At 50.3% G+C, this 10,544-nt stretch overlaps 1 protein-coding gene across 3 annotated transcripts; it reads left to right on the forward strand.

Annotated features, from left to right (window-relative positions):
* The first annotated feature begins 1,602 nt into the window (after nucleotides 1-1,602).
* Nucleotides 1,603-10,055, forward strand: PAIP2 (poly(A) binding protein interacting protein 2). 3 transcript variants are annotated; one of them, XM_032703150.1, is made up of 4 exons: nucleotides 1,603-1,615; nucleotides 5,182-5,341; nucleotides 7,582-7,761; nucleotides 8,917-10,055. In XM_032703150.1, the coding sequence occupies exons 2-4, from the start codon at nucleotides 5,204-5,206 to the stop codon at nucleotides 8,980-8,982; spliced, it is 384 nt and encodes a 127-aa protein (XP_032559041.1). In that variant the 5' UTR covers nucleotides 1,603-1,615; nucleotides 5,182-5,203; the 3' UTR covers nucleotides 8,983-10,055. The 3 variants fall into 3 exon arrangements, with proteins under 3 accessions (XP_032559041.1, XP_032559039.1, XP_032559038.1); XM_032703148.1 differs by having other exon boundaries at nucleotides 1,613-1,728; XM_032703147.1 differs by lacking the exon at nucleotides 1,603-1,615 and adding an exon at nucleotides 1,624-1,728 and having other exon boundaries at nucleotides 5,176-5,341.
* Nucleotides 10,056-10,544: the final 489 nt, after the last annotated feature.

Genomic DNA, 10,544 nt, shown 5'->3' on the forward strand with positions numbered 1-10,544 from the left:
ACCAGGATGTTTTTATACATCAGAAAAATAAGTCAAATCCACTTTGCTTCTGCAAAGTGTCTTCTGTCTCCACACAGAGGTCAGAGAGAAAACATCCCTTACCCTAATTCCTGAGGAGAAGGTTTCAGAAGAACTTGATTTTGAGGACAGATGCCAGACACGCATATTGGTGCTATGGGCTGCTTATTATTTGAAATGACTGTATCTGCACTGTGTTGGGCTCTGCAATTTACCTGCCAGCTTCCATACGTGAATTCCAGCAGGAGTAACCCTGGAGGGTGCTCTGTGCTGTGGAAATGAGTAGAAAAAAAAATCCTCTATTAGAGATGAGAAAAATCACATCCTGCTGGATTTGTAGAGCTGGAAGTTGTGAGAGTAGGAAGACCATAGTACTGATCTTTTTAATGATGATCCTTGCAGGGGTATTTTTGCAGTAAATGTGTGACAGGCCCTGGGAACAAGCTGGTGACCAATAAAATCAGTATAAACACATTATTCAAGGGAGAATCGCTCCCCAGAAAATCCTGTAGGGTTAGTTGTCCCTTACTAAAATTTAGGGTGAAGGAAGTAAAGGGCTGAGCAGAGGAATGCTAATGAGACTGTTATCCTCGGATAGCCCCGTCCTGATTCCCAGGCAGCCTAAAGGGGTGGGTTTGATGGCAGAGGAGCCTTTCTAAGAGTTTGGCTGAGCTCACTGACTAGGGCTGAGCCTAAAAAGCTGCTCACGTCTGGTAACCCCTTAACCACTAACAAATTCCAGGGACTCTGGTGCCTGTCCACTGATTCCTGTCACTAACACACACTTTGGGGCTTTGCAGTTGCACCTCGAGATGTTTTTGTGCCACACGTTTCCTATGTTACAGGTGGGGCAGGTGTCCTGAGGGGGTTAGTGACTCCAGATTTTATTCCTTAGTAATTTCGGTGGCTCAAAGGGCCTTTGACTCCCTTGGTATGTGGTTTCTGTGCCTCAGGGAGGTTGTGAAGCCCAGCCTGGAAGCGACCTGGGCTCGCAGAGCACCGAGGGCAGGGTGAGGCACGAGAGTCATCCCCACCTTGTCCTGAGGAAAGGAGAGACTAAAAATTGCTTTTTCAGCACATTTGGTAAATGGGGTTGAAGCCTGGGCACGCAACGTGGGTCCCAGAAACTGGGAGGGGTTTGGGAACCCCCTTTTATGGGCACGAGGGGTGTTCGGGAACCCTTCCTTGAGCACCGGAGGGGGTTCGGGGATCCTTCAGTGAGCACCGGCGGTGCTGGGGACCCCCTTTAGAATCACTGGGAGTGTGTGGGGACCGCTCTCTGAGCACCGAGGGATGTTGTGGAACACCCCCCAACTGCCGGCGCCACAAGATGGCGGCCGCCCCGCCGGACTGCTGTTCCCGGCGTGCCCAGCGTGCGCCGCGCGAAATGGCCGCTAGGTGCCGCGCGCGGGACTACAACTCCCGGTACACCTCGCGCCAGGTAGGCGCGAAAAAGACTACGCGTCCCGGCATGCCTCGCGCCGCCCCTCCCCATTCCCACCCCACACCTCCGAGGGCCAGGCCGGGCGCGCGCCGGGGAGGGGTGGGGGCGTGGCGTGCGCGCGCCGGCGTTGGCGGAAGTGACGCGCGTGCCGCGGTGTGTGGCGGAGCGGGCCGGGCCGGGCCGAGCGCGGAGCCGAGCGGGGCCGGTGGGGCCGGTGCGGCCGGGCGGGACACGGCGGAGCGCCGGCGGCTCCTCTGACACCGCAGGTGAGCGCCGGGGCGCGGCCCCGGCTGACTGGGGGGGGCGGAGGGTGCCGCCCCCTCCCCTGAGGCGGTGCCGCCGCCGGGCCGCGGCCTCCACCCCCCGCGGCGGGGCCGCCCCTCGGTATTGTCTGCGGCGCCATCCGGGGCCTACGGGGGCCGTCGGGCCGCAACAAAGCGGGGGCGGCCCCGGACCAAGACAGCGGCACCGTGAGGGGGGGTCTGACACACGCTACTCCCACAGACACCGCCTCGCTGGGCCGTAAAACTCAGCGCAGCGCTCGGAGGCCTTTATATCAGATATAAACCCGCGCCCCGCGTGAAATGATTAAGAAATGCGCCTATTAGACGGGTTTAATGAGCTACGTCGATAACTGCGCTAATCTAAACTGATAAGGGGGAGCTCGGCCGCGCTGCTGGTTCCGGGAGGAATCACCGCCTGATAAACGACTCGCAGAGCTCTAAAACACCTTTCTTTAATCTTCAGCGGCCACTTTACCCCTCACATGTTGCTCTGGGGTGCTTGAAACAAATATCTTAATTTTTTAACTCCAGCTTTTCCTCAGTTTTTCCCCTCGCGGGTGAGGCCCGGGGCGCTGTGCGGGTTTAGGCCTGACCTCACCTCCGGAGTGGGCGGTGGATAATCTTCTTTCGTGACTGGGTTGTAAATGCAGAATCTTCAGTCACAAAGGCCTGAATTTTAATGATGGTCGGGCCGGGGCTCTTCGTGGCTGTAACTGCGGCAGAATTCAGGGAAACCAGTAAATTAGGGATGTTGCGGAGCAACGAGCTGCACCCTCCATACAGGAAACAGAGTTCACTGAAAGCCCTGTTGTTACAGGATTCCTTATTTCTCATTTAATTCCTAAGATAAAAATCTTTTTTTTTTTTCATGTCTTTCCTTCTGCACTTGGAGTGTTTTTCTTGCCTCACTCCCACTCCCCACCAAAATCCTGGAGTAATTTGGGTCAGAACCTCCCAGGGTGTCCCTGTGGCAGAATCCTCCCTGTTTTCTATTCCTCAGCACTACCAGTGTTACATTTCCTCTTCCAGTGTGAGGAGCTTTGAGCTCCTCTGCTTCCCACCTACTCGCAGATGGAAAAGGTGTTATTTTTGTTCCCAGCAGTGTAGCCTGGCACTGGGTTTGTTTTCTGCAGCAGCCTGCCTAGATTGGGACTTTTTGCAAGATTGAAGTGGCATTTGGCTCTTCCCCCTCCGAATTCCCTGCAGCTCCTGACTGAAATGTTGTATCCAGCACCAGGGAAACAGGACTGATCTTGTCCTCACATGTGATCACAGAAAACAGCTGGTTTGTGTCTTAAAATGTAGAAATGGGAAGATTTATTTGTTTTATTGGGAGCTGCAGAAATTGAAATTAGCAGTGTTGTGAAGGACTGACCTGGGGATTCCTCACTGTTCCTGCAGGATAAGTGTTGGGTTGGAATGTTTTCCTGTGGGGAAAAACATGAGTGGGCTTGGGGGTTCATGAGAAAAAAATCAGATATTCAGGCTGGGCCTGAGGTGCTGCTGGAACCTCCTCATCCCCATTGTCCTGGTTTGGTCCAAGCTGGACTTCACTGCCCTCCCTCCCAAAGCTGTAGCTTGTGTTCTGTAGGAATGCTTCAGGAATGGGAAAAGCAGCCCATGATTCAACAAATGAACCTTCCAAGCTTTTACAGAAACAAGTAGGGTTGGTTTGCTGGTTTGGGGTTTTGGGTTTTTTTAATTATTTTTACCTTTCTGACTTGTCTGGGTGCAGTCACCTTTGTGCAGGAGCTGCCTGAGTTCCTCACACTGCTGAGGCACTTTCCTTCAGGGGAATAGGAATATCAGATGAGCTGCACAAAGGGAAAGGTGGAAACGCCTGCCAGTAAAAACAACTACAACAAAAAAAAAGAAACTAAGCTTTTTAGGCTCTATTTCCTGCACTCCATCCCATGTGTTGGCCTGGGAACAGCTGAAGTGGCTTAAAGCAATTTCAGGCTTGAATTGGGATGTTAAATGCACTGTCCTTTCCTGGTTTATGTTAAACGCTGCCAATAATCCTTAGCAAGTTTGTTTTGAAAGAACATCAAAAAGAACCTGTTTTCCCTTGCCGGAATACCAGGGATCTGCTCCCATTTGTGGCACTTCCCAGGGAGCTGCAGTGTCTTCCCATGCTGGGGGTTGCCTTTGATTTAAAAACCTAGAATAGAGCAGGAATCCAGGCAGATTCCTCCTCCTTCGTGCTTTCCTTAATGGGTCCTTTGGATGTGGCAGGTTTTTGACCTGGTATTATCAAGAATTTTGACCCAAAACTTGCATTAATTCCCTAGATAACAGGACCCAGTGGAATCCAGAGAGAAAATGTGAGGTGTTACATGATAAGCCCTTGAACTGTAATTAAAAGAGAGGCTGTAATTTGACACCCCCTTCTCTGAATTAGTCACTCTTTGATATGCAGACAAGGAGCTAAAATGATGTTTTGAAAATAAAATAAAAATATTTTCCCTCTCCGCTGCAGCGTTTCATTGTGAATTTCAGCACAAGAAAAACGTTGAAATTTGGGTGGTTTTTTTGAACTCCTTGCCTCACTTTGTATACTGTTTTTAAAAGAATTAATACTACCAGGATCAGTATCCAAAAAATACTCAACTTTTGCAGCATTGATCTCTGTACTAGAGCAGGTACAGGAAGGGCAGCAGTGTTGTCTCACTCACCTCAGAACACACCAGGATTTGTGTGAGCAGCCCTGGGGCTCTGAGCCCAGGGTGATGAGCTCCAGCTCATGGCCTGGTGGAGCGGCTCAAGCCATTCCTGGGACAGGGATTCAGGCTAAATTTAGGATTTATCCTGCTTTGGACCCTCACTAGGTGGAACAGACCTCGCTTGCCAACTGTACCTTTGTTCCTGGAGCTCAGGCCTATCACATATCCAGGGCATGCTGAGGGATCTCCAGGCTCAGTCCATGGTGGAAAGTGAGAGGAGGGGCAGGAACTCTCTTGCAGTGCCTCCTGAAGTTGTCTTCACCTGAGCTGCCCAGGCAGTGGCCTTTGTCTCCCAAAGCAGCTCTGAGAACTTGGCCCTGCACGGGGTCAGTGCCTGGTTGCTTCTTTCCTCGTGAGGTTTCCCAGCAGTGAAACTTGGCTTGTGCCATCACACACAACACTCAAAAGTGCTTTGGAAAACAAATTCTCATTTGGAATGTTGCCTTAAACACTTTCTTACTGCCAAGTCTGTGCGCTTCCTGTTTTTTCCTGTCACTTTTCATTGCCTTTAGTGAGGTTTAATTTGGGAAATTAATTTGTCAGTGGACTGTGCACACAATGGGAATGGTGTCAGTGATACTTATGATATCAGAGCTCTGCTGCAGTGGGGGAGAAGCTGCCTGGAGCCTCCAAATGCAGGTGCAGCCTTGCTGGGCTGGTGCAGGGGCCGAGGAGTGTGCCCGTGCTGACTTGCTGTGCCCCTCAGTTGCAGGTTTGGGATCGAGGTCGCAGCCATGAAGGACCCAAGTCGCAGCAGCACCAGCCCCAGTATCATCAGCGAGGACGTGATCATCAACGGGCACTCCCACGAGGACGACAACCCCTTCGCCGAGTACATGTGGATGGAGAACGAGGAGGAGTTCAACAGGCAGGCAAGTCCCCCCCTCTTCCATGGCCTGTCACCTGCCTGGTCACTGCCTGGCTGAAGGGGCAGTGCCAGGGGTTGGCAGCTGGGTTATGAGATTGGCAGTCCTTGGGGGAGGAGGGTTTAGATCAGCCCTGAGAGTCATCCTGGGGAACAGACAAGCCTCCCTTTCTCTGGCAATAAATACTGATTTTCTGTAGTCTCGGTGGAAAATACAGGAGGTACAGCGTGTTCTGATGCATCCATTAATTCCGTACTCCTCCAGGAGGGAGGGGGAAAAAAAGTGTTGACAGATGTGTGTGGCGGTTGGGAAGGGCTGGGCCGGGAGCTGGATGTGTGTGGGCATGCTGGCTGTGATAGTCCTGAGCTGGAAATTCCAGGTGCACAGCTGCCTAGGGAGCAGCACTGCTGTTCCACAGGGAGTGGGAGGACAGAGCTGTTGGGTGACAGTCCTGCCCACTGTTTAGTACCCAAGTGCCTTTGAGCTGGCCTTCTCCATGGGGTGGGGAGGAAGCCTTCCCTTCCTCTGCTACCTGGCGTCAGGCCACCATTCCCTCTCCCATGGAGGCTCATTCCATGCCCCTTTCCCATTCCCACCATGCTCTGTGCACTCCGTGTCCGTGCTCCAGCAGCTGTGGCTGAGCTGCCAACATCAGACATGGCAGCAGCTCTCTGCAGAGGGGCACTGAGCTCATCTAAAGTCAGGTGTGCTCCCAAAAACTCCATCCTCTTGTGCATTGTTTCCTGTTTGGTGGCTTTTTGCCCCTGGGAACTGTGCTGTAGTTGACAAATGGGGTGTGTAGTTCTCTGGAGCTGATTTTTCAGGCGCAGACTCTGTTGTCAGAGCAGAGGAAAGATGGGAGCGTGACAGGAGAAGGGACATCTCAGGCAGGCAAACACCAGTGGCAGCCTGGTCACCACCTGCTGCAGGCACAGCCTCTGGGAGCCTGAGCAAGTTAAACTTGGGCTGGAAAACACCAACAGGCAGTGCTAATTTCCAGACATTTGGGGAATTAAATGTTATTTAGTACTCCAGGAGCTGCCATTGAGGCACCTGTAAGGGTACAGGCTGTAACCAAACCCCAGGAGCTGGGCAAGCCCTACTGTAACACGAGCCTGTGGCTGCGTGCCCACGGTGTGCAGGACAGAGGCAGTGCCATCCCACTGGGATGGATGGGAGGTGCCGTCCAGACCGGAGTGCTGCTTTGGGGAAGCACTGAGTCAGCATTCCAGGCGGGGTTTGGAGTGCCTGGGCAGTGGCTGGGAGCATGTGGTAATGAGTCCCTCTTCCCCAGAGCACCAGGTGAGCTCGTGGGTGTGTTTACCCCAAGGACAGGGACACAGATTTCACAGGAATCCTGAATTCTGGCATTAACATTTTCAGTTTGGTGTTTGTGTAGCCGAATTTCTGCTCCAGGAAGTTCAAGGAGGTGTTTGATTTCAGAGTGAAGGACAAATAGGAAAACTTGTTTGAGCTTCCACTGGGTGAATTCTAAATCTGTCCTGAATCATTTTTCCACTCCCTTATGTCTGGGAAGTCATTCACACCAGCTTCTATTTCCCTGCTTTCCAGTGCTAAGCACTGTGATGCAGGACATGGAAAACTTGTGGGATGAACTCCCTCCAAAGCTTGTTTACTGAACAACCAAACAAAACTTTGCTTTAATCTCTGCACTGGTCAGTTCTGCATGGCTTGGTTTGTCCTGCTTTCAGGACAGCAGGGCTGCATTCCTGACAGCTGCTGAAATCAGGGGAGTTCCCAAGGAGAACCACAGTGGGTGAACACACAGCCAAGGAGATGCTGCTTGTTCCAAGAGACAGGCAGTGGTTGTTTTCCCCCCAGGAGTCCCACAGGACACTTTCCTGGGGAGTGTGCCTGACTGTGTGTGTTGGCACAGTTCCCTTCCCCATACTTGCAGCAAGTTCAGTCCAGACTAGTTGGTACAACTGAAATTTTTGCTTGGAACCAACATTTTCCTTCTCCTTGAGTTCATAGTCAGCTGCAAACAAAACATCTGGGACTGGGGTTGTTCTCATGCCATTCCCTTTTCCCAAGTTCCTGGGACAAAGCACTTTCCTACACTGTTAATGCCAGCTGATGGCCTTCCTGCCACCTGGGCATAGTGCTAGGCTGGGGTCCTGCTGGATAGCTGGGAAGAAGGTCAGCTGGGGGCACACACCTGGGAATAAAAACCCCCCAAGCTGTCAGTAATGTTTGTTGCTGAAGCAGATCCTTCTCTTGGACAGATCGAAGAGGAGTTGTGGGAAGAAGAATTTATCGAGCGCTGTTTCCAGGAGATGCTGGAAGAGGAGGAGGAGCACGAGTGGTTTATTCCAGCCCGTGATCTCCCACAAACAATGGATCAAATCCAGGACCAGTTCAATGACCTTGTTATCAGTGACAGCTCATCGCTGGAGGATCTGGTGGTAAATTCAGTTTCTCCTGTTTCTAAAACTTGAGTGTTTGTTCAAGGCTGAGTTTTACTGCTGCTAAGGGCAAGAGAGAGTTCTTCACAGGAGGGCTGAGCCTGTTAAAGGTGCCTGGCTGTGGGGTGGCGTGGGTGGGTAGGGGATGTGTCCTCGTGGGACCTGACCTATTTGGTGTTTTTTCATGCCCACGTGGAGCCTTTCCCAGTCCATGGCACAAGTTCAAGAGGCTCTGGGTGTGTGTGGGGGGGTGTTATGAAAGCACACTGTGAGAGGGTCACTGGGCACCTCTCACTGAGCCCTGGCCCAGGGTCTGCTTGGGACTGGGAGAACTGTAAAAATTCTAAGGAAGGGGAAAGCAGCCAAACTGTGATATTTCCCTCTTTTTGCTGTCTGACTTCTGTCCAGAGCTTAACTCAGAGGAAAAGGCAACGTGTACTTATTTTCCCTCACAGAATACGAAGTTCCCGATACAGAGTACAAAACCCACACTGTCACAAAATTGCTGTGGGATTCAGGTGTGGGCCCTGACTTTTCCAAGTTAAAACAACTGCAGGCAGCAGTTTCAGACTCAATTAAGAACAGAAAAGCGTAATCCTCAATTTCTTTGTAATGAAGAGCTCATTTTGAAGGTGCTGGTGCCCACCTCTAACTGCAGGACACTGGGCAGCAGCAGCAGCTTGCCAAGGGGGAGGACAGGGTAGTCACAGGCACAGACATGTAAAAAATCAATACACTGTTCATACACATTAAATTCCCAGAAGTGGCTGAAGTTCCTGGAACAAGTCACCTCTTACTTAAATAAGCAAAATTAAAAAACCTCATGGCACGTTTTAACAGCTCAGCTTGAGAAAAGGCTATTTCAGCATGAGGGGAAGGTGCTGTGTTGGGTGCATGCCTGTGGTTTGCTGCTTATTCCCTGAGCCCTCCTCTGGCTGAAACTTCAGGTGGAGCTGAGGAAGAATGGATAATTCGGGGAGTAGCACATGGGAGTGGACTTTTCTTGGCATTATAGACTGCTGATAAATGTATGCCTGACTGTTCCTCTAAATGTACTGACTGTTCCTGATGCTCTCTGCCTCTGATTTGTCTTCAGCTTGAAAATGGAAGATGAAAATAATGATTGAGCTCGATGTCTGTTTTTCCCTTCCTCAGGTCAAGAGTAATCTGAATCCAAACGCAAAGGAGTTTGTTCCTGGGGTGAAGTACTTAAACATTTGAGTAGACTGGGCCCTCTTTTGGTGGATGTAGCACAATTTCCACACTGTGAAGCCAGTATTAGAAGATTTAATTGTAAAAGCTCTCTCTTCTTGTCACTGTGTTACACTTATGCATTGCCAAAGTTTTGTTAGTCTTGCATGCTCAATAAAAGTGCTGAGACTGTTATTAAGTAAATCTGTCAAAAGTTTAATGGAAACATAATCGGGCCTGGCTCTGTGCAAAGGAGGCAGTGAGGTAAGAAGCACCAGTCAAGTTGAGACAAAGTACCACGTTAATAAAACCTTCTGCAGACTCTGACTTTTTAAACAGGACTTGGAATTTGCGGTGAATGGTCTGTTTTTACCTAAAGATGTGTTAACTGGTGCTAGCTTGCACCTGATAATGCCTTAACTTCCAAATGAAAGTGAGGAGATCTGATTGTTATGCAAATTAGCTAATGTTCCTTTGAGGTATCAGTGTTGTTACTAATGTTGATTTTCCCCTTAAAAAACATGCTCCTGGGAAGCAGCTCGAGCTTTAACCCAAATCGTGAGCTTTAACCCAAATCTTACAGACCTGTACAGAGTCGTAGATCTCAGCTACTGAACTAACAGCCAAGTGATTGGGAGGAAGAAATTCCCTGTACTTTGCAGTGTGTTCCCGCATTAGAAACGTTCCACTTCCCCGTGATGTTCAAGGAATGTGAGTTTTCATCACAGTTTCTTCCAAGCCCCCGGTGCCGTACATAGCACTGCCTATGTAACCCTCAGCATCCGACTTTCCATAGCTGGATTTAACCAGGCAACCCCCAGCATTAGTGATTTGAGTGGTGCTTTTCCCTTGCTTTGTTTATAATCATCACTACACAATAGTCTACAGCACAACGACTTTTTTGGGGTTTTTTTTTGGTTTTTTGGTTGGTTTTTTTTTTCCTCTTTTAATAAAGCTAGAACAGTTTTGGCTTCTTAAACTTCATATTTGGGTAGGTTAAGCTGCCATACGTGTTCAGTGTGAATAGTGTTTAAGTTGAAAATATTGTAAAAAAATTATATTTTTTCAAAAATATTTAAAAAAATAAATAATAGTAGAACTGATGTGGTGGCTGTCTCGTGAATGGGCATCTCGCACGGGAACTCGCTTGGCAGCGCCTGCAGAGAGGGCTGGCACTGGATGTGGTGCCTGGAAGGCTGTGGAACCTGATGGCCCAGGATCCCAGATGAAGCTGGACTCTGATCTTTTCATGGAATCACAGAACTGTTTGGGTTGAAAGGGACCTTAAAGATTCATTTTCACTCCCTGCCATGGGCAGGGATACCTTCCACTAGACCAGGTTGCTCCAAGCCCCATCCAGCCTGGCCATGGACACTTCCAGGCATAGGAATTTCTCTCTCCTCATGCTCCCTGTGCTCCCCCTTCGTTCTCCCCATGACTGATCCCGGCTCAGCCCCACTGGCAGCCCTGGGAGCAGCTCATGGCTCCAATAAAGCTGCTCCTGGTGCTTGGCATGAGCTGTGGGAACTCTGGAACTGTGGAATCGTGTGGTGGCTGCAACAGTCCCGTCCATTCCTGCTTCCTAACTGTCC

The sequence above is a fragment of the Chiroxiphia lanceolata genome, chromosome 15, assembly GCF_009829145.1.
Source record: "Chiroxiphia lanceolata isolate bChiLan1 chromosome 15, bChiLan1.pri, whole genome shotgun sequence".
In the NCBI taxonomy this organism is placed as follows: Eukaryota; Metazoa; Chordata; class Aves; order Passeriformes; family Pipridae; genus Chiroxiphia; species Chiroxiphia lanceolata.

Coding starts and splice junctions, on each gene's coding strand:
- PAIP2 (XM_032703150.1), top strand. CDS start 5,204: ATGAAGGACCCAAGTCGCAGCAGCACCAGCCCCAGTATCATCAGCGAG. Junction 5,342..7,581: donor AGGAGGAGTTCAACAGGCAG/GCAAGTCCCCCC, acceptor TCTCTTGGACAG/ATCGAAGAGGAGTTGTGGGA. Junction 7,762..8,916: donor CATCGCTGGAGGATCTGGTG/GTAAATTCAGTT, acceptor TCCCTTCCTCAG/GTCAAGAGTAATCTGAATCC.